The sequence below is a fragment of the Micrasema longulum genome, unplaced genomic scaffold (assembly GCF_059751315.1).
Source record: "Micrasema longulum isolate JH-2025_06_02 unplaced genomic scaffold, ASM5975131v1 h1tg000669l, whole genome shotgun sequence".
In the NCBI taxonomy this organism is placed as follows: Eukaryota; Metazoa; Arthropoda; class Insecta; order Trichoptera; family Brachycentridae; genus Micrasema; species Micrasema longulum.
This window is the reverse complement of record NW_028277865.1, coordinates 71,103-95,643: the sequence shown is the minus strand read 5'-3', so window position 1 is coordinate 95,643 and position 24,541 is coordinate 71,103. Positions and strand designations below refer to the sequence as shown.

The window sequence follows — 24,541 nt, the reverse complement described above, 5'->3', positions numbered from 1 at the left end:
GTGACTCAATCAAAAACTCTGACTTCTTTCGCTTTGCTGATGATAACAAGATTCTAAAATCCATTTTGTTATCTGTGATTGTTAATGAATTTTGCGCGTGGCCGAGTTATTGTCTGTTATCTGCCAGTCTATTTATTTCCTCTTTGGGTCAGGTACAAATGGATGCTCGGAGCGAAAGGTCCCGTGCCCGGAACTCTGCCTCGCGACTCCGGAAGGCTCGATTTGCGCGTGTGGAGACGGCCGAACGCTGGACGAGTCTGGGGGGGCGTGCGTCAACATGACCAACTATACCGCTCCTTCCACGTGCGGTGAAGGCATGTTCCAGTGCGCTTCAGGGTAAGCATATTGTATTTAGTCGGTGTTCTGATAAAACCTTCCAAATAACAAAGTTACATGTCAATTTTCGAGCTTTACCAACTGATAAAATTTTCTAAATCCTCATAAGTTTAATTCCAAAGTTAGTGTGCATAAAACCCACTGAATGTACTGTAGGATTCACCAGAACATCGATGCCCGCTGTCATATGACCTACTATCATCTTAAGGACAGTGTGGAAATTAAATTATAAGTTTCCTGTGTGTAAACAAATGACTATTAAAACATTTCAATAACTAATGCCAAAGTGCTGACATGTGCAGATATCAAATTGCCGAGAGACAGGAAAATAAATAGTACACAACTTTAAGACCCCTCTAGGAAGAATTAATTTCATAAGGACAATATGATATGGATTAATTATTGAAATTTTTGTTGAAATTGTGAATTAAAAGAGCAGATTTAAATGGCATATTTTTTAATGAATAGCATATACTTGAATATTATTATATGCATAATTATAATTGTGTTCTAGTATTAGCACTTGATATCTATCGTATTCTTCCAATAGTAGCCTTTATTGAAATTTAAAATTAAATGTGTACCCACACACAGGCCACATATGGGGGATTTTTTTTTGTGTTTACGTAATGGAATATTTTGTATTTGTTACTTATGTATCATCATCCCCTTTCCGCACTCAATGGTGCATAGGGCACTGCATCTGTACACTAAACGCAGCATAGTATTTATCAACTTGATGCAAATTTGGAAAAAAACTCTAATTAATCATAAGTAAAAACACAGTATATCAATTGTTTGCTTTTGACCTAATTAAGCTCAGCCGAAATCATGTGAGGGTTATCACTAGAGCCCTACAGGGCACTGCAGATTGAACAAACACCTTTCTAGAATGAACCTTTCCGAAACTTCTAGATTTATTTATTTATTAACGGACATTGTCCATATATACAATTTATAGGGTTTAAATATTACAATAAAAGAATAGTTTAAAACATTTAAAAATAAGAAAAGAAGTATTGACAAACATAAGAGACATCAAGACAAGATCTGGACTATTTATTTAGTGCTCCTTTAAATTGCTGTAAACTTAAACCAAAAAAGTCCAGATCTTATCTTGAGTTAACAATACGACAAAGACGGGTCGTTGGAGAATTAACACCATAGTTTGTTCCATGCTGATCGATGAACAGTACTTCATTGTTTCTCTTTCTACGAGTCGGAATATTGAATTTTACTTGTCCCAGTAATGATGGAACATCAATTATACCATTTAGTATGCCGAACATATAAATGGAATCAATATTAGTTCTACGTTCTTGTAGACTAGAAATTTAACATTGACTCTATATCAGCATAAGAATAATTACCTCTCTCTAGTCCAAGCATCCACGCTACTTTTCGAAGCAACCGACATTGGACTGATTCAATGTGATTTATGCGATTGGCAAGAAAACAGTCTTGTAAAGTTTAAATTATTTTGAGAATTTTGTTGTCGTCCGCGAAGAACCAAAAGCGAGAGTTAGAAAATGATTTAGCAACATCATTAATAAACTAATTGAAAAGCAGGTGATCCAAGTGAGCACTCTGAGGTACACCCGGTGTAACATCAACACTGGTTGATAAATAGTTATTTATCCGAACATTTTGTTTCCTACTAAATGAGAGTAATGGTTCTCTTATTCGTAAATGTAGGTTCTGCAGTGCAGATGAGGAAACACCTATGCACATTATATGTGAATGTGATGCTTTACATCATAAAAGGAGCCTCATCCACGGGGGACCACTGGTTAAATCTGAGGGTTTTAAAGAACTCGCCCCTTACCTAATAGCCCGATACTTTACGGATCTGGGCTTTCGGAGGGGGAGATTTAGTAAAATGCGAATTCTCGCCTTTCACACAGTAGCCGCTAGGCTCTTTATAGACCTGGGCTTGGAAGGTATGAACTATTCACTGGGACCCGTCACAATAGATCTTCACTGGTTGCGGTGACGTCAGGAATTACAATGGGAAGTTAACAGAGTTATCTTCGACTGTGTAAAAGAAAAACCGATATTTGTGTACAAAAACGAGTATATTTTTAATAATAATAATAATAATCAAAGTTTATTAACAAAAATAACAATAAATTTATCTACTACATACACACTGAGGTAATAGATTTCTCTGGATCATGTCTAGTCTGCCTAACTAGGTACAACCTGTTTTAAAGCGGACATACCTACTTGTTAATTTACTATAAAGTTAAACAATATTAATTTATTATGTAGGAATGTATTTTAAGTAAATTTTCCGATTTTTCTCGACCTACACCCAGTAACCAATTTTTTTTCAAATTTATTAATTTGAATCCGGTCATGGTTTTGCAATCTTTGGGTAACATATTGAATATTTTGGGCCCAGAAACCTGAAATTTCTTTGCCTGAATTCAGAGTTTGTGATAGACCCCATGACCCATCCTCTAGTTTGACTTCTGGTAGTCTGGGAGTGTTCCTTTTGGGATTTGATAGAATAATTTACTTTCACAAATATTATTTTACTAAAAATATATAATTGCCTTATATCTAAGATCTCAAATTCCTCAAATAACATGACGCTGGGGTACCTAAAGGGATTTTTAAAAATTATTTTAATGATTGATTTTTGAGCAGATTCGAGAGGTTTTAATATCGACTTATTAGTGCCTCCCCATCCTATTTGCGTGAACATTTAAAGTATCTTCGCTGGTAACGTATAATTAAACTTGTTTAGAAGAAAAAATTCCATGCATATTTTGCTTTTCATACAGAAAACTTTTGATAAAATTTACTTTTACTTTGTAGATAAAATCGAAGTTAAATAACATCCTTTTCCTAATTATGTTTTGTCAATAAGTTGATAAATAAATAATTTGTTTGATTTCAGAAACTGCATCAACCTGAAATACATTTGTGACGGTGATGACGACTGCAATGATGGAAGTGACGAGGATGTTAGTGCAAAAGGCATCTGCGGTAATTACTGATGTTACTATTTCATAAATGGTATTCATAAACCAGTTTTCTATAAAGCCAATGTGAAGTATGAATGAAACCAACTACTGCTTTACAAAATTATGACAGGAATAGTTGACTGTACAGAACTACTTAGTTTAATAACAATACATGTGCCAGCCTGGATTTGTAGACGATACCACCTGTTTCATGTACCAATAAGTAAAACGTTAAAAATAATGTTAAAAATGCTTTTTTTCGTAGGACTTTTGCAGTGTAGAATACAAAATTTAAAGATATAGATTACACAAACATCACTCTGTCAGATTTAAAATTTACACTAAAAATGCATTATGTAACTTAGTAGACATTATAATAATAAATATGTACATCTCCCTTCTTCTCCTTATCCTCTCTTCAAGCATTCTTGTCCTAATCCCGAACTTACTGTTCTTAAAAAATATTTGAAAATTCTTTGATTATTGACAAATATTTACAGTACATAGTACATGAAAATAACATTTTTATATGTAAGCTTATATGTATTTATTTGATATGTAATATATTTTCTTTACTAACTTTGTATACTTTGTGGAAATCTGTTATTAGTTCTGAGTTTATACACTATATCTGTTTGTTTACTATAAATATGAATGTAGAACTGTTGATTTCCCAAATAAAATAAAATAAAATAAATAATCTGACTTATTCTTATATTTAATAAGCTATGCATTTATAATTAAGTAGTTTTTTTTTGTTTTTTAGTTATTGTTATTTAGCTTAGAACTACTTATACTTAAAAACATAAAAATCTCCATCTTAGAACAGGCTGAGCCATGTTAGATGGAGGCTATCCTAACCAGAGGACGCTCTGTATTCATTTTCTAATCAACGAGTTTTATATAGATTCCGTAGTATTAAAAAGGTATATTTTTTTATGCAGTAAATTTATAATGAATAAATAAATGACCGAGTATTGTTGTTTTACAGAGCACAGTGTCTGCCGTGCTGACCAGTTTCAGTGCGACACCAACCGCTGCATTATCAACTACTGGGTCTGCGATGGAGAAAAAGGTTAATTATTTGTTTAAAACAAATTATGATATTGTTTTTTGTGTCCGGGCGGGTGAAGAATATGTCTACATCCAATGATGTAATTAAATTAGCGGGTAATTGGCTGTCTTGTCCTTATTTTCTAATGGACTTTTGTCTTGATAAGACAACGTTATGCAGAAAATGCCACTGCAAAATTGTTCCAAATTTTTGGTTTTTAGTTTAACAACAAATGTGTAATGGTTGGTTTCGGTTTGCGCTCGCAATTCTCCACGCAAGTACTTACGGCCCGTTGTATTGCTGCAATCTGTAGCTAAGTTCGTGGTCAATAATAGCAGAGTGGTTTTTCTCCATATGGGTGACTATTAAGTTTTTTTTTATAGGAGTTGCTTTATTATTTACATTGCTTATAATATACAAGGTTTATATTTCAATAGTGGATTTTCCTGCAATAAAATTTCTTTAAATTTATCTAAACTGTTGGGATCAGGAGGGATATACTAATGTGGGCCAATCAGGAACTTCTCAGCATTTGCTCGTGTGGAGAGGAAACCACTGAAAGCTCTTCAGGAGAAGCCGGCCTGTCGGCAGTAGTCAACAGGCTTTCCGTTCCACTAGAAGAGTGTTCGGCATTTTCTTCCCTACTTTGGTTTATTTTACCAATTGCCTGTACTATATTGACCATGTATGATGCTACCTCTCGTGTGAGTTCTTTATTACCTATCACCGATGGGATGTCGCAGAGGTCTTGTCTCCAGCTGTTGTCTTTGAAAGCTGAAAAGGGGGCAATGCATCAACAGGTGAGGGACATCTGGAGGAGTTTTATCGTCACATGGGCAGCTGTCAATCTCGGAGAGCTTGAAGCGATGCAGCTAGCTCATAAATCCACCATGACCCGTAAGCAACTAGGTGAGCTCATAGCCAGCATTCTGCATTCTCCTGAAATCATAGGCATGGAAAATGGTAGGGAAAAACATTTAGTTGGTTCACTTAAATAACGATCGTTCCAGAGTTGAAGGGTTCTACTTCTTATTTTCCTTTTGGCGAAGCTGAGCGGGAAATCGGCAAAATTAGGGGCTGTCTTCTTGAACGTAGCTTCCCTAAGGATTCCGCAGGGTCCCCGTATCCAGTCGATGTACACGTCCTGGTGTCTGCATCTTAGCTTCTGGATATCTGTTCTAATGTCCATTACAATAGGGTTGACCTCGGTACTTTCTTGCAGGAAATCGATTTTATATATCTTAAACGATTCAATCTGTTGCACTACACCCCCCCGTTGCAACATATGGTGCATTTTGTGTACTGATGCTTTGGTCTTGCGTAAAATTATATTGTACATATTTTCAGATTGCACCGATGGATCCGACGAAGCTCCTAAACACTGCAAAAACAACACTTGTTCGAGTACTCAGTTTACTTGCCAAGTTTCTGGAAGGTAATTTTATCCATTGAAATCAATATTTATGTGTAGCTGTACTTTTTACCACCAAGATGACAATTTTGTTTTTTGAAAATTTTCAGGTGCATCCCCCTGGCTTGGAAATGTGACTCGGAATATGACTGCGGATTATCTGATATGTCTGATGAAGATGAAAATGGCGACTGCCGTAAGTTTTTACAGTAACGTTTTGAATTATTATAAAAACAAAAGACGAGTTATACTTTTTCTTTTTGTTAAGTTTATTCAGAAAAAAATATAAGCAAGTAATATTTCATACATATATTTACAATAGGGGGAGTGACGTCTTAGTTTATTTTATTTTTAATTAGTAAATGTTTTCAGTATAACATAATAATATAGAAATTATTACTAAAAATATATATACGGTGTTTTCAGTCTGTGCTACATGAAAAATAATTATATACAACTCTCGACTTCTTTCTTAAGTATGTTGTATTACTGACTGCACTTTTTATTTCCTTTGTCCATTTCATTAAAGAAAAATATTTGCGACCACCGTGGTGTAGCGGTCAAGACGCTTGACTCACAAACAGAAGGTTCCGGGTTCAATTCCCGGGGAGAACACAAAACGTTTATGTGATTTTTCTCAAGCCTGGGTGTTCTGTGTTTGAGCACTGTAATCGGGCCTTCTGGCCTGTGTCATTGTGTATATGACAAGATTTCAATAAATTTAAAAAAATAAAAAAAAGGTGCCAGTCCAGGGACTAAGGAATATTCTAGTGTAAAAACACCAAATATTTCAGGAATCGAATCCGAGATCTCTTGCATGGTAGGCAAACGCCCTGTGGTGCAATTATTATTATTATTTTCCATTATAACCAAAGATTAATAATAAAATAATGTGACCTTACTGGGGTTACCCGTGCCGAGGACACTTAACAATATACTTTTTAAAAATATTTTTGCATGCGAGAATAAACAAAGAAGCTTTAATATACAGATATACTTTTTCGACTATTTCATTGATGTACATCTATACTGTTTATATTATAAAACGTACAATAAAATAACAAAAACATAACATAAACTATACATTTGTTTTGGCATATTTGGAATATTGCATATTTGGAAGTTTGGAATATTGGTTTGGGCAAATGAGAGAATCCATTTTACTTCTACCTAGCTCCACTATCCTTTTTTTATAGCCTTAATCTTCTCTATCCCATAGAGTTGGTAATACATTGCACCACTAATAAAGATGACATAATTTGTTCATACAACACACTATTTAATTTAGACACATTTTTTTATTACAATAACATTATGGCTAAATTAATATTTTGTTATTTAACTAATGAGAAATAAATTGTGATTATTACATTTTATGATGAAATCAGTAACCGAAATATACTTGTTTAACAATGTTTTGAGTATGTCCAAATGCTTGCAGGGTGGCTGAATTCTCTCCCAGGGAGTTATTCATATTTAAATGCCTAGACTTCCATATTCCCTTCTCAAAAATGTTTTCCCTCTTTGTTGAAATAAATTTAAACTGTATTAGTTTTATTTACGTTTTGAAGCAGTTTTATACACCATTTGATGTTCAATCATCAGTGTGGCCAACATACGAATCAAATTATCGTCACATTAAAACAAAAAAAATCTTTAAATAAATCACTCTGTAGGGAGTGCAGAAGATTCAGCATACCACCACTGACCACTACGCCACGAGGCCGACTGAGACCATATTAGGATGTCTGAATGCACAAGACTTTCCTGAATCTCCTAATTTGAATCTCCTTCCAGAATACCCGCAGTGTTCCGTGACAGAGTTCACGTGCGACAATAACAACTGTATACCCAACGATTACTATTGTGACGGCCACGACGACTGCAGGGACAACTCGGACGAGAAGAGCTGCACCGAAATATCCTGTGACCCCAAGACGATGGTGAGTCTATCCATATTTTTATCATACAGAGGCATTCTGGATCGCCAAGACGAAAATCGCCGGGTACGCCGAACACGTCTAACCTTAGCGGCTGCCACAGACAAAGTAAACAATAAATACAGTTGAAAATTTGCTTACTTCAGGGGCATGTATTTTATTTTATTTTATTTGGGAAATCAACAGTTCTACATACATATTCATAGTAAACAAACAGATATAGTGTATAAACTCAGAACTTATAACAGATTTCCACAAAGTATACAAAGTTAGTAAAGAAAATATATGACATATTAAATAAATACATATAAGTTTATACACATAAAAATGTTATTTTCATGTTCTCGTAATTATTTTTCAATAATCAAAGAATTTTTGTATATTTTTTTAAGAACAGTAAGTTATTGTAAATTGGGCGGGATTAGGACAAGAATGCTTGAAGAAAGAATAAGGAGGGGAAGGGAGATGTACATATTTATTATTATAATGTCTACTAAGTTACATAATGCATTTTTAGTGTAAATTTTAAATCTGACAGAGTGATGTTTGTGTAATCTATATCTTTAAATTTTGAATTGTACACTGAAAAAGTCCTGCGAAAAAAAGCATTTTTAACATATGTTAATGTAAACCAACATAATAAAAAAATATGACAATCGGACTCTCTAAACCCACACGCACACATAAGAATATGTTTATGTGTGCCCTATTTCAAGTTAAAGTAAATAAAGTAAATAAAAGAGACATATTTAAGTTATCTATAGTATATCTATAGTATATCTATAGTATATCTTATTATTTGCTCAAGTATTTAAATTTTCAGATCATTTCCTAAAATTCATTAGTGAAAAAATGGAAATCGAGTTGTGGTAGAGTGGGATTAGAACCTGGGACCTTTGGTCCGTGAGTCCACAATACTACCACGTGACCACAACCCGGTTCGACACATCGAACGACACACGAACATCAACCATGATGATGGACACTGTAATGCGATCTGTAACGTAGGAAAAGAGTGCGAATGACACACGGCATAGTTACCCATAAAATCTCATTATGCATCTGATGTAATGTGTTCAAAGCATGTGTACATACGTAATATTATATTTGTATTTTTTTAGATAACCTGTGTTCCTCAAAATGCGTGTTACCCACTGAAAAACAAGTGCGACGGTGTTGTTGATTGTGTCGATGGTTCCGATGAGGCTAATTGCTCCACCAAAATACTTGCACCGAGTCACAATAACAGGTATGTATTTACGGTTCCATGAACCTTTTACATAATTACAATAAAATCAGTGAATAAAATACAACAAAAAGTTAGTTTATATACAGTGATGTAATATTGACTAATTGAAAAAATACATAATCTCTCTTTATTGTTTCAGACACCATCAATCTTCGGCGGATAGAAAGGAAGTTTGCGAACCGCACGAGTTTCAGTGCAGTAATAAGAATTGCATCAGACAGGTGTGTATATCATGTGGTTTGCACATGTTTAACATGATTTTAGCGTGAATTCAATACATGCATAACACATGTCTTACATACCAGTGGGTAATGAATAAACATGGGTTTTACCCTCAAAGTACTAATTTTCTAGAGAAGACCTTAAGCTCTATTGTATTGAACAAAAGCATTCAAAATTTTTGGTTTTTGACATTCCATTTTGAAGACTTGTAATCAAATAAAATAATATATGTACCATTTGGATCCTTTTTTAAAAGAAGAAGGAGAACGCAGAAAAATAGCAGTACAAGAGATAAAGGCACACCAACAAAAGATGGCCTATATCAAAGAATAATTATAATTTTTTTTCGAGACTGAGTGGAAAACACTCGTCCAGGATTCTCGTTCTATTTCTTACAGAGAACTGTATTCTTCATAAAAAAACCCCTATTATTATTAGTTTATTGAAATAAAAACTTCTTATGTTTTGTTATAAAAGACTTCATAAAAATAAGCTGGGAATTAAGGGATCAAATAAAAATAATCCAACTGTCAATCGCCCGAGCACTTCAATTAATCATTCAATTTATTTTATGTTTAGGAGTTCAGATGCGACACTCGCGTGGACTGTCTCGATGCTTCCGACGAAGAGAACTGTCCCAAGATCATGACCTCCACGTCGGCCCCGGATCACGTGACAGCGGCGGTGACAGAGAACTCTCTGGCGGCGTGCGAGGCGCCCATGCGACGCTGCGACAACGCGACGCGCTGCATCATGCCCGAACGCCTGTGCGACGGGATCGACGATTGCGCCGATGGCAGTGATGAGGGCATGCGATGCGGTGAGGAATAGGAAATTTGTCAATTCGATATCAGCTTCTTTACTTTAAAATGTGAGACATGTATAACAAACAGAAATTGCAATTTTTTCTGTGGTTCTGTGTGATACAACAACTCTCATCTATGAAATCTACTCAAACAACATAACTTTGTGATATATTATATTGTGTAGTTATATTATCCATTAATTTAATACATAACTCATATAAGTCTTACTCAAATATAATGGTAAGCTGCGCATAATCGCTTCTATACACGGTTCGCCCCTGCTATATACGCCCAGAGGGCTTTTACATCACAGGTATAACAAGTAATATGTAGGTACTCTAATAAACAACAAATCAAAATGAAAAAATGTCCCATGACAATATATTTGCGAAATATACAGCATTGAGAAAATAGGAAACTGGATGGCTGAAAATAGACTAACACTTAATCCATCTAAAACGGAAAAACTATGGATTGCTTCAGCCAGATGACAGAATTTGATCCAGGATACGGCACTACCCGATGTAAGTAGTACCGCTTTACCCACCGTTAAACTACTGGGAGTCATCCTTAATTCTGACCTTTCTCTTGACGCTCAAATTAGTAGAACGATAAGTTCATGCTTTTACCAGCTGTGGCAGATTAAATGCATATGCAAAAATTTGCCAGTTGATGCCGCCCGTCAAATAATAAATGCGTTTGTAGTGTCTAGAATCGATTATTGTAATGGTATCTACGCAGGTCTACCAATGAATAAAATGACTCGCCTACAGGCTGTACTAAATGCCGCAGCGAGACTTATTTTTGGAATCTCTAAATTCAGTCATATCACTCCACTACTTCGGGAATTGCACTGGCTACGTTTTCCGCAGAGGGTGGAATACAAACTCTGTTGGCTTATGTATAAGTCACTGCACAACTCTGCTCCAGAATATCTAAGGGAACTCTGCATTCCAGATGAACTAGCTGACAGACATCTTACGCTTAGATCAGTTACATCTACGTCGAAAGGAAAAGTTATTATACCTCTACGCAAACAGCGCACTAAATTCGGCGAACGTGCATTTGCGGTCGCAGGCCCTACGGCATGGAATGCTCTCCCAGCAGAAATCCGAAACTGTGAGAGTGAAGTGATGTTTCGGAAGAAACTTAAAACCCACTTGTTCTCTAAATCATTTGAATAAATTCTTAGCATGTGGTGGAAAAGTAATATGAAAAAGTACATTATTTTTCTTAAATTTAAAAGTTAAAATTAAATTTATATCTTTATATAATCACTTTGTAAAGCGCCCTTGAGGTATTATATTACGAAAATGGCGCTATATAAGTTATCCATAATAATTATTATTATTATATAAGTAATATGATTATGGAAATATACACAACACATGTGTATAAAAAAACGATTTTAAGGAAAAAAAAAATAATTTCTGTAGGTATTATATGTTCTTATACATATATTATTCTAAGTATTATATATTCCAATTATCAAAGTACCCTCTTTATATCCATCTACAATTGAGTTGATAAATATCAAACGCAGATATGTCCACAACGATCCATCACAGTGTCCATGTGGACCCATCAGCTTCTGAATTGAAACAGAGTTTTTTTTAGTGTTTTATTGTAATAATGAGGACATGTTTTAATTTAAACAGTACTGAAATGATCGTATTTTTTTCTCTACATTTTGTAGAATAAATATAAAAAAATAAGATATCAGAATGAAAACTCTCATCCTCTCTCTAGCCAGGCTCTTTAAAGATCTGAGTTTGGAGGCCGAGAACTAATTTACTGGAACCCATTACAATAGATCTACACAGGTCGCTGTGACGTCAGGAGCTTATATAGCACTGACCCCTATCTCAAAGAGTAAGGTTAAGAAACAGTCTCATATTCTTTATTTGTTCGCAGACGAGAAGCTGTGCTCGCGCTTCCTGGACTGCTCCCACGTGTGCCACAATGCGCCCGAGGGCCGCGTGTGCGCGTGTCCCGCCGGGCTGCGGCTGGCAGGCGACGGGCGCACGTGCGAACCGGCGCGACCGTGCGGGCGCTGGGGCGTGTGCTCGCAGGTGTGCCAGGACCTCAAGGCGCGCCACAAGTGCGCCTGTCTCGATGGGTACCGCCTCGCCGATGACGGCTTCACCTGCAAGAGCTTAGGTAAGTCACAATTAGAAGTTAACTTAGTTATGAGTGGCCAAAATTTACAATTTATGTTGGGTCACAGGTCATTGCACATGGACAGTGTCAACCCCTTTAAATGTTTAGGTACTGAAATTACATTCACTCCGTCCTTGATGACAACACCCCTATTTAAAGAAACCTTGGATAAGTGCCAACAAATACAAACAAAGCAGAATGTATACTGATTACCTACCCATCCTTACTTTAAGTATTAATACCTCAGGATCAGGATTAATTGACTAGATTCAATAATATTCTTACCCACCCAACTGTACGTTGAGACAAATAAATAAGAAAATGATTGTTGTTTTCAGATCGCGCGATACCGTACGTGATATTTAGTAACCGCCACGAGCTCCGCGGTATCGACCTGCAGAGCATGAACACCAAGGCACTCATCTCCTCGCTGAAGAACACCATAGCCCTGGACTTCTACCATTCTACGTGGCCCGAGGCCAATCTGATCTTCTGGACCGATGTTTTGGATGACAAAATTTACAGGGGAACTATGATCGGCGGCTGTAAGTGATCTTTTTATTTAAACATTACCAAGACACGTCTGATCTTGTCGATATTGCTGTAGCGTTGTCGATAGCGTTTCCATGTAAATTATCGCTTTAAACTTGCATTTCAATAACTGTTACAACAGGATCTTGTGCAATTTCCTGTTTTCACAGCGCATTTTCTAGGATTGAAAATCGCGCATAAGCGTGTTCATAGGTGTTTGGCGCCATGATAGATAACGGGCAGTTTCACAGTTAAAAAAGTGAGCTATCTTGTGATGACGCAAAAACAGCTAACTAATTATTATTTTGCGATCCACAATCAACATTAGGTTTCTAAAATAACATGGATCATGAACCTTATTGAAATTCAGTATTATTTTTACTTACTGAGATAAATATGTCGAGCCATATCGGCAGAACAACATAAGCGACACTTTTGGCAAATTGCATTTTTTTAAAGGAAAAGTGTGCCTTATTGCCCCCTGCGCAAGTGTTAAATCATCATAGTTCCATAAAATTCACCTGCCACATTTAAGGATATTTATTTAAATTTATTTTATTTATTAAAAGAAAACAACATTATAACAACAAAAAAAACAAAATTTATTATAGTTTTCTTGATAGTACTCGGCATCATTCCACTCGTAAAAAAATAAAATATGTGGCTTTTAGCGTTTAAACTTTTTGACGTCATTTTTTTTAGCTAAGCGAAACAACATAACCGACAACAATGTAGGCGGTTACGCTAGCTCGCCACCAAAAAATAAACCTTCCAGAGTTATATAGGCAAAACAGCGTTACCGCCACTATCTTAAAAGCGGAAGGATTCAAACAATTTGGGTGTCATTTCAGTATATAAAAATATTTAAAAAACCTTCTCACAATGCACTGTTTTTCGCTTACGTTGCTCTGCCGACTGTGTAGCGTGTGATGTTAACGACCTTATCTCCCTTAGTCCTAGATTTATCACTTCCTCCGTTCTTGAAAGCGTTTTTATATATTTATAATGTAAGAAAAGTTTTTGGCTTATATATTGTTGTGATATTACGAGGGGGTATTAGAAGCAAACTTAGAAATCTCCAGATTTAAAAACAGATAATTAATTATTGATGCCAAAATGAACTATACATAAAAACCTACCTACCTAAATAATAGCGTAATTCAAAACCGTCTCTAAATCTTGCAAAAACAGATTGCTTATTGGGAACATAAAAAGCGTTTTATCAAAAATCGGAGATATCACCGATACAATAGAAAGTTTACCAACGTGTCGCATGTTGCGTTCGTGTAAAAGAGTAATCCTAATACATAATTGTCTCGCACACTCTTTACGTCTCACTCTCGATAATACGGGTATATTTGGGAGAGAGAGAGACAATTTTTATGCGTCACACGCGCGGACAGCAAAGTTTCATGTACTTCTCCCAGACGCCCTTTAGCTGCGTTATTAGCTTCCCAGCTTTTATTGGAAGCGGTTCTTTTGCGCACATTGAGAGGATGAATTAATGTTTTTAGCAATTGGATTAAAAATATCATCACTTTTGACTTTAACTATAAATAATTGAAGCAATTGCCGATGAATATTACACTTTTACGATTTAAAATCTCGCGGAGATTTTTAGGAAAGTAAGGGAAAGGTTAAAAAAAAGTTACTACTACTTAGGACCCAAATTGAGTTGTAGTAACTCCAGGGTATATTATTCATATGTATTATATTTTATTATATATTTGTAAGTTGCTGGAAATAGTTAATATTGCAAAATAAATACAGTTTGGTGGGTTTATTGCTAAAAGCAATGTTTTCTAACCACTCGAAATACACGTCAACTAAGATAAATTTTCCCTTCTAGCTCTCAGTAATATCGAGGTCGTGGTGCAAACTGGTCTAACAACAGCCGAGGGCCTGGCCGTGGACTGGATAGCCAAGAATCTGTACTGGGTGGAGAGCAATCTGGACCAGATCGAGGTGGCCAGGCTGGACGGCAGCTTCCGGAGAACCCTCGTAGCGGGGGGCATGGAGAGCCCCAGAGCCATCGCCGTGGATCCTAGAGACGGGTAAGACCTTTTCGCACAGTATTATGTATCACTATAACTACACAGTTATAGTACATCATCATCATTATTCCATGTCCGCTCCCTAGTTAGAGCGTATGGTATTCACAAAGAGTCACTTTGCGTCCTCCCAAGTCAGGTTCTCGTCTCGAAGTTCTGACATAAACTGCCGACGTCGAGAACCTTATGCTATTGTAGATACAATAAATTATCAATGTTAAATGCACATGTTAATTGGCTGGGCTTCTTTACCTACAATCTTTACGCGACCTTACACTAAAATTAAGGCACTTAGTAAACTTGGCTTTCCTTTTATACAAACGGCACGGTCGGCATTTTAGAGAAATAATGCGTTGATTAAGTGCCTCGTTATTGTATGTAAATTCCGATAGTATTTATTTATTTATTAACGGACATTGTCCATGTATACAATTTATAAGGTTTAAATATTACAATAAAAGAATAGTTTTAAATATTTTAAAAAAAAGAAAGAAGCATTGACAAACATAAGGGACATCGAGACAAGATCTGGACTATTTATTTAGTGCTCGTTTAAATCGTTGTAAACTTAAACCAAAAAAGTCCAGATCCTGTCTTGAGTTAACAATACGACAAAGGCGGGTCATTGGAGAATTTAGGCCATAGTTTGTTCTATGCTGATCGATGAACAGTACTTCATTGTTTCTCAATCTACGAGTCGGAATATTGAATCTTACTTGTCCCAGTAATGATGGAACATCGATTATACCAGTATTGTAATGTATTGAGTTTGGATGGATTTGTCAAAAACGTAAAAATTAACACCCTACTAATATTTAAACAGGGTTTCCTTGAAACGCTGTTGTTTTTAAACGGTGTGCCTACTCCGTTGTGAGCCTTGACAGTTTATTTAAAACGGTGAAGATTTCCTGTTCTTTTAAAATGTCTTAAAGGTTACAAGTGGTTATGACACTGTTGCAGTTTAATATGCTTCTTCGTTGTGGAAACACCTTCAGTTTTTGGTGTTATTTGTATAACGGTAACAAATAACCACAAACCTAGTGCTTCAAATATAAATTTAATACATTTCGTGATCTGTTTCCTTGCAGTTTGGCTTTCTGGACCGACTGGGAAGTGTCGTCGCCGCGTATCGAGCGCTGCACGCTCGCCGGGAACGATCGACGTGTGCTAGTACGCGTCGATCACGTTTCCGAGGGAGCTTGGCCCAACGGAATCACCTTGGATTACAATGCCAGACGAATTTATTGGATAGATGCCAGGTAAAAATAATCCTTTCCTTAAAATTCCGAGGAAAGATTCCTCCTTCTTTATAAATTCGCACGGTCGTTGGGACGTGACTATGGACTGTTCCATGGGCCGAAATCAAGTGAGGGTTATCTCTAGAGCCCATACAGGGCACTGCAGATGAAACACACCTTGCTAGAATGAACCTTTCCGAAACTTCTAGATGTAGATTCTGCAGTGCAGATGAGGAAACACCGTTTTTTTGGGTTACGGTTAGTTTATAATTTCTACATTTTTGTCATAAATAATTTTGTGTTGCACAACTGACCCTTAATTAAATTGCCGGTGCAGTCATAATTTAATTCTTTAAGTTATCAAATAATTGGTTTATTTACAAATATGAAATGATTTTCCTCAGATCTGACTCCATTCAAACAACCACGTACGACGGTACAGACTACCACGAAGTGCTGCGCGGCCATACAACCCTCTCGCACCCGTTTGCCGTGGCGCTGTTTGAGAACCACGTTTACTGGACTGATTGGCGCTCCAATTCCCTCATCAGGGCCAACAAGTGGAACGGCTCCGACGTCTTCGTGCTGCAGAGAACCTACACACAGCCGTTCGATATCACCATCATGCACCCTAGCCGCCAACCCAAAGGTATTTGCAGACTACACCGACCCTCACTGGACAAACTCCTTCATTAAAGTGTGCCGATAATTTTTTTTTCCGAATTTCTAAATGAAAGGGGCCAAAAAAATTGCCTTTTGGATTACTTGGAATGCAATTATATATATATTAGATATATATGTTTATGATTCATATCATTAATAATTGTAGTGCTTACACACTCAAAAATTACGCACAGACAGGGTATAGTCTAAGCTTATAACCGAATTGTGATACCTACGAGCAATGATGAGTACTGCAATGCGTAGTAATCATCTCTCTCATGTACAGATAACAAAGAAACAATCTTAAATAATCTTGAAGCAGAATGCAGGAAAAATGGGATATCTTTAACAGATATCCACACTGTCGTTAAAAGTAGTTTTCACGCGCCATTGTTCTTGGACTTTGCAACAATGGTGATTGGACTCATATAGGTAATAAACCAAAATCAGTGATCAAACATCCTATTTCCAAGGTAAACAAAAAAGATTTTTTTCCGAGTACCTTAGCCTTGTACATGACACGTAAGGCTACTAAATACAGGGGTCCAAATATATTAAAAAAAAAAAAAAAGATAGTCCGTGTTGTGAAAGAGGTTGGATGAGCTCTCTCAGATAAACAGGCGAAGTGGGATTATTTAAAATATTGTGAAGAAGTGATAAAATGTGAATGTTTCTTCTATGCCTGATACTGAGCCAGTGTAGTTGCGTGCGATACTCGGTTATGTGGTCAAATTTGTGAAGATTAAAGATATGACGAGTACAAATATTCTGCAATAGATGTTGGACTGATTTAACGTGATTTATGCGATTGACATAGAATGGAGACCAGACCACGGAGGCATATTCTAGAAGAGGGCGAACAGTTGAATAAAGAGTTTTGATTGTAAATGTCTGAGCTTCAGGATATCCTGTCCTCTGCTTGTGGTAACAAAAAGGAATTTGGTGGCACAGCGTTTTAATAGTTAATTTGCCGTGTAAAATGATTTTCATCTCGGTTTGTTGTATTTGAGTACATTTTTTTTTTGTAGACCGAGAAAACCCATGCGGTGGAGCAAACAACGGCGGCTGTTCTCACCTGTGCCTGTTGGACGGACCGATGTCCTACCAGTGCGCATGTCCTCACGTAATGCGACTCGCCGCCGACATGAAGAACTGTGTTGGTAAGTAAACCTACCGTAAGCTTTCATTGACTGACCTAAATGTCAACCTTTTATTTGACGATAACAATTTATGACATAATAATTTACTTGTTTATTTAAATGTACAATACACCACTACTGCCAATTACAATGTACATAAATTTTGTAGTTAGATAACTACCAAAACACAATAGATTATTAAGGTCCATAAAAATCAATAGTAAACAGCGACAAATAAGTCACTAATACACATTATGATACATAGTTAGAGAAGAAGAGTCTAAAACTGGTAATTCTAGCATGGAAAAGATCCACCTCTTTCAGGTAGGCTGATCAACAGACCAATCATTCTCCCCATAGGCATCAACAACAATAAATTTGTCCTGCATTCTAGAAGAACAAATGAACATAGTTATGCGGAAAGCAGCCAGCCATAGAAAAGTGAAACTGAGATAATAGCGCTTTTGTGAAAAGACTGAATAATCATGTCTACACAACAGTTGGAATGTTTTTGACTTTAAGAAATGATTTTTAAAGCACCGTAAGATTTTTCTAATGCTGTAGCTGTTTTTAGCAAATTGAAAAATGTCTTTTTTGTAATCGACACCATTTTCAGAAGGTGATTAATACGGTTTTTTTGTATGAAAGCGGTCTGGCTGTTTTTAGCAGAATTTAACATTGACCTTACTGCACCTGATAACATTAATATCTAATTTTTTCAAAATTGTGGACTGGCTGCTTTCTGCATACCTATGTTCAAATGGTCTGTGTTGCCTAGCTCAGCTATTCAAAATATTCAAACTATTAATTTAAAAACCAAATACATTAAAAACTTTATACAACATTTTTGTACGCAGTAATTTGGAGTTTGCATCCGTCGTGTGGAGCCCGCAATACATAACAAACATAGAAAGGATTAAAAATGTTCAACGAATTTTTTTTAAATACCTTGATTATAAAAACATCAAAACGCTTTGTACGTACAACCAATTTGTCAAACAAAATGGATTTTGTACCCTTGAAAATAGACGCACTGTATCTGAATTATGCTATTTACATAAATTATTTAATAAATAAGTAGACTCTTTTAACCTACTCTTCAAAATTAATCTTAATGTCCCCTTTCGCGTGACAAGAAATAAGTATTTATTCCACCTGCCAGTCTGTAGCACTAACTATGCACAGCACTCTTTCCTCTATCGTTCTTGCTCTAACCATAATGTTTTTTTCATCTATTGATATATTTTACATGCCCCTTAAATTATTTAAAAATAAATTAAGACTTATTATTTCTGGCTGGGATACGATCCCACTTACTATTTAATGACGCACACACCTGAACACTTAATCCCACACTAATACACATAAACACACATCTACACTTACTCTCATACAAATACACATAAACACATCCTTTTGTTGTAACACAATTTAATAATATGCATGATTTTTGTTTAGAAACTTCGCTGGTCTGTCTTTAAACCGTATTTTTTAAAATAAATAAATAAAATATTGCTTGGCGCCCCCCCTTCTTTTCCCTGCTCGGCACTAAATTGACGTATTTTATCTATTCATTGAAATACTTATTTTGTTGATTCCCATTAATTTATCACCGCTAAAACAGATGAACATTTAAGCTACGAACCTTTTTTAATAATAAATTACCCACTTAAGATAAGAAAACGATGAAATATCAAATAATATAAAGAAAACATAAAATATAAACATGTCAATCATGCATCTCTAACCCACTTGATTGCGCCACTTGACGTGCGTAAGGGACAAATATACATCAACTGATCTCCCGTTCTGTGGCGTAAATTATCACAGTCCCATTGAATCATTTTTACCAAAAAGGGAATACGTTCCTTCAAGATTTTACAGACAGATGTCACTAGTATGAAGATTAAGCCAAGTTTTAAGCCACACATGATTTTGATTTGAATATTCGGTTGCGAGAAATTGAGATTTGAATTCCGGGTACCGCGTGCTCACATATGCGTAGAAATGTTTTCATAGGCACTCACACACGTATGTGAGCACCGCGGTGCAAGATAGTTGATACAAATATTCTCCATGAAATTTTTATTTATTTATTTGACACTTTATATACATATACAATATATATACATATAAGGGCGGGCATATTGCCTTAAGGTAATTACTTCCCACCTACCCAAACCTTTCAGTTTGAGAAAATTATAAATACTTGAGATGTATGATAGGTGCACAAATTTCGAGATCCGTGAAGTGTGTAAGGCTGAGACTTGCATTATTGACAGAATCAAGAAAGGGGTGCTGCGTTGGTTTGGACATGTAGAGCGAATGGACAGCGAAAGAACAGCTAAAAGGATCTACGATGAAAATGTTGACGGATGCAGAAAACGAGGAAGACCGAGAAAGACATGGCACGATCTAGTCCATCAAATACTTGAAGATGGACATGTCACAAGTAGGAATAATCGGCGTGCGTGCATGAGAATATGTATGTAGAGGAAGCGAGGTCTATATGCCAAGATAGAGTGTTATGGCGTTTTATCCTCTCTGCCTACCCCTACGGGGAAACGGCGTGATGGTTTGTTTGTTTGTTTGATAAATACATGAACATATTGAATCTTACAATTTTATACAAAAATTAAAAACAAAGATTAACAAAATAAAAATATTAACACTATACTATGAAGAGAGGAGATGGGATGGGAAGGAAAGAAGAAGGATAAAGTAACAATTTAAATATTTAGAAAGTGACATTTCAATCTTGACTTAAATGTAAATAAAGAAGGGGTGTCTTAAATCAAATGAACAGTGGAAAAATTTCAAGGCATTTGTCTTTAAGCAATAATGGTAGCAGTCAATGGAGTACTTTTTAACGTCGCAACGAGATGACACTCTTGGGCATAAGGTTAAATCGTAGCAAACGGTCCCTCTCCTATCCGCCAACTTTCCTATGACTGTTGTTAATAAATGATTATCTGTCATTCCAGTGAACGAAAAGGTGCTTCTGATATCCCGGGCGAATGAACTGCGCGGAGTGGACTTGACTCTTCCATACTATCACACCATCCCCACAATCAGCCTCCCCCAAGTGGTGACTCCCCAACAGATAGATTTCGTGGCCAGTTCTAACACCATCTATTGGGCAGATACTCAGGTAAACAAATCTCTTGCTGATTCAAATCTAAATTCATTCTATTGGCCCAAAATAACATTACAAATAAATCATTAATATTTGAGGCATTCAATTGGGACAACACATCAGACCAGGAATCCTCGAACAACGGCCTGATATTATGAAGGTATAAAACTCTCCGATGGCAAGAGTATTTGTCTCTTAAATATAGTTATCATGTTCAGCTGCCTGACTGCTCTTCCTATCGGCATGACCAGATACAGGTTGCTTCTGGAAGCCGGGAGGTAAAATAGTCTATGCTGATGCTGTCTGTTTTTACAATTACATTTTTGCTGGCAGTTTATTTACCTATAGCCAGAAGATTAATTATATTTTTTATCTAATTCCCATACATTTTTAATTCCCTCAGTTTTACACATTTTTTTGCTGCTCCCTTGAAAAATGTAAAAAGGAAGGTTTACTGTATATGCGTGGCAGACTGTTTTGTTTCAGTGAAGCATACTGGTTATACAAGGTAGGATATGTTTTTGAAAAGGTTATATGACATGTATAATTTCTATTGTTTCCAGATAAACGAGATAAAGAAGACGGGGCTGACTGCTGGGCCCACCGTGAGCATCATCGACACCGGGATAGAGAGCCCGGCAGGCTTCGCGCTGGACTGGATCTCCGGCCTCATGTTCTTCTCCTCTTCGGGCAGTCAGGACCACATATCCGTGTGCAACCTCAAGGGAGAGTACACCGCCGTCATCATCTCCGGACAAAATCTGAAGAAGGTGTCGGGGCTGGCTGTGGATCCTACGAGGTAAGACAAGAAATTCTATTACCCTATACTTCCTCTTTTCTACATCCGCTCCTAAGTGGAGGGTGCGGGCTTCATTAAACGTACACGGGATCACCCAAAATAGATACGTATTGATAACAGTGACCGTGAAAGTTTACGTACCTATTTAACTTTAGATAAATTCGTCAAGCGCCAACAAGTGGCGGCCTCCGTGGTGTAGTGGCCAAGACGCTTGACTCACACACGGAAGGTTCCGGGTTCGATTCCCGGTGAGAACACAAAAATTAAAAAATGTGATTTTTCTCAAGCCTGGTTGTTCTGTAATGTAATTCACCACTGTAATTGGGCCTCTTGGCCTGTTGTGGTGCAAAAAATTAAAAAAAAAAAAAAACTTAAAATTTTCTTCCTTTTACACATGAGTGATTTTTATTTTCCAGAGGAAAACTCTACTGGGCGCACATGAAGTCTAGCCTATACACAATAGAGAAAAGTAACATGGACGGTTCTGATAGAGATGTTTTAGTCTCCCAGAGTACCACCAAAGAACTGGCTCTGCCTTCCAGTAAGTAATCAATTAAATTTTCTATTATTTTATTTATAAATGACGGTGGTATGCGATTCGGAAGATACGTAAGCCATATCTTTACAATGACAGTCGGCTAAAGGTAAATTCTCCGGAGCGATTACGAAGATACACTATTTAATTTATTCCACTATTTTAATAATGTACTGAGGTTCAGGTCCCGATTAGTTAGAAATTGCCTATTTCTACGCGATTCCTAGCTAGCTGGATCAACCCTGTATATTTGAATTTTGAGGTACAGGTATCGATAACTACCGAGGGCACCCGCAACCCCACGGTGCATTTTAAGTGACAAAAATCATCAATGTTTTGAGTATGTCTAAATGTTTGCAGACAGGCTGGATTTCCTCCCTAGGGAGTTATTCCGATCTAAATTTGTTGCAACAGAGAGGGGGAAAAAAAGGAAAATAGAATATGGAAGTCTAGGCATTTACAGGGCTTATGACCTGTCATTAGCTGGTTTAAGTGGCCGCTTTACACACTGTGTAACATTCACCATTCTGACCATGTTTAAACATCTACAGTTCCTCAACTCTTCCATGGGCAGAATGGTGAATGTTACAGTGTGTAAAGTGGCCACATAAACCAGCCCATGACAAGTCATAAGCCCTGTAAATGCCTTGACTTCCATATTCCCTTCTCAAAAATGTTTTCCCTCTCTGTTGCAACAAATTTATTTATTTATTTCAATTTTATATTTTATATTACTTAAGCCCATTTAAAATGAAAAGAGGAATAAATCAATTTTAATTTAACATTGAGCACGGAGAAAGTTCGACAGTTAAGACAGCAGTGACAGCACCAACTAGTGTTTAAGATTTGAGGTAGTTACAGCGCGTGTGTCGGTTCATTTGACATTTGAGATGACCTAATGCAATGGCAACACTTTTGCTGCACTGAAAAATAAATATTACCATTTATTTTGTTCCGTCAATAGCCATATATATGTTCCTAGTATTCTTAAAAACATGTATTGATTTTTTCAGGTCTCTGTATGGATTTTGAATCGATTCGCTTGTATTGGGTCAACGCACACAGCTCTACCATACAGTATTATGATTTTGCTAACAAAAAAGTGTTCACGGTAATATATGTTTTATTTTTTGTTTATTTCTTTTTAAATCGTAACACACTTCGGCCGGGAAAGGTATTGCGCCTGCGGACCGCTAGCGATGGGCAAAAAAATAAAGATCCCACGCAAATTTCTTTAATTTGTTTGAAATCGCTATGTCTTCAAAAATAGTAAAAATATTTCAATAAAAATTTCTACATACCAACTCAGCATATCCAAGCTATAAAATTACAAACTAAAACCAAATATTAGTTACAATATTTGAGTTTGTCCAAATGTTCATAGACAGAAGACTGGATTTCACCCCCTCGGGGATCATTAAGATTAACAAATTACAACAGGGATGGAGAATACCTTAAATAAGGGAATATGGAAGTCAAGGCATTTACAGGGCTTATGACCTGTCATTGGCTGGTTTAAGTGGCCACTTTACGCACTGTGTAACATTCTCCATTTTGCCTATGTTTGAACATCTATATTACTTCAATTCTTTCATCTGTTGATGTTTGTGAAGTTAAAGAGCTGAAACCTTTATTTATGCGGGTGAGATTCATCTAATTGAATTTTTTCACCAACATACTAGGCAACGCCTGAAATGTTAACAGCTCCCCAGGGAGTTGAATCCAGTCCTTGTCTACAAAAATTTGGACAAACTCAAAATATTGTTGATATATATATTTTTTTAATTTTACATTTAGAAATTCTGCAGCTTGCTTTCTAGTCATCTTGAATTATTCTAATACTTTTTTTATCTGCAGGTTCCAATTCCCAAAGGCAGTGACCCCGTGGCTGTGGTTCCGTACTTCGGCAAAATGTACTACGCGTCCGGCCACGACAGCGCCATCCACGTCTGCGACAAGACGTCCTGTAGCGACGACCAACTGCTCAGGAACAACACATGTAAGACGCATCTTTCTGAAGATACCAATATCTGGAATAATGTGGAAAGGAACATTCACATTAATTATTCAATTAAATAAAATAATTCGTTTGGAAATCTAAACATTTATTGGGTTTATGACCTGTCTATGACCTGTTTATGACCTGCTGGTTTAACTGATCATTGACCATTCTGCCTTATTTTTGCCATTTCCATTTCTGCACATTTTTTTAACTGAACAAAAAAAATTATGAAATGGTGGCCACTTAGAACAAATTTGCTCTGGACCCGATTATAATGCGAAGTTAACATTTATCGAC

At 36.4% G+C, this 24,541-nt stretch overlaps 1 protein-coding gene across 1 annotated transcript in view; it reads left to right on the top strand.

Moving 5' to 3' along the window:
- Positions 1-24,541, top strand: part of LRP1 (LDL receptor protein 1) — a gene marked incomplete at its 3' end in the record, with an annotated part of 184,689 nt that overhangs the window by 89,151 nt on the left and 70,997 nt on the right. The window contains exons 17-36 of the mRNA XM_088229426.1: positions 153-336; positions 3,242-3,330; positions 4,300-4,383; positions 5,710-5,797; positions 5,884-5,969; positions 7,571-7,716; positions 8,835-8,962; positions 9,102-9,183; positions 9,764-10,004; positions 11,905-12,150; positions 12,489-12,695; positions 14,531-14,735; positions 15,821-15,991; positions 16,375-16,619; positions 17,662-17,793; positions 20,757-20,923; positions 21,472-21,707; positions 22,124-22,248; positions 23,256-23,353; positions 24,100-24,241. Of these exons, the coding sequence (XP_088085552.1) occupies positions 153-336; positions 3,242-3,330; positions 4,300-4,383; positions 5,710-5,797; positions 5,884-5,969; positions 7,571-7,716; positions 8,835-8,962; positions 9,102-9,183; positions 9,764-10,004; positions 11,905-12,150; positions 12,489-12,695; positions 14,531-14,735; positions 15,821-15,991; positions 16,375-16,619; positions 17,662-17,793; positions 20,757-20,923; positions 21,472-21,707; positions 22,124-22,248; positions 23,256-23,353; positions 24,100-24,241 (3,102 nt within the window). The remainder of the gene's footprint in view (positions 1-152; positions 337-3,241; positions 3,331-4,299; positions 4,384-5,709; positions 5,798-5,883; positions 5,970-7,570; positions 7,717-8,834; positions 8,963-9,101; positions 9,184-9,763; positions 10,005-11,904; positions 12,151-12,488; positions 12,696-14,530; positions 14,736-15,820; positions 15,992-16,374; positions 16,620-17,661; positions 17,794-20,756; positions 20,924-21,471; positions 21,708-22,123; positions 22,249-23,255; positions 23,354-24,099; positions 24,242-24,541) is intronic.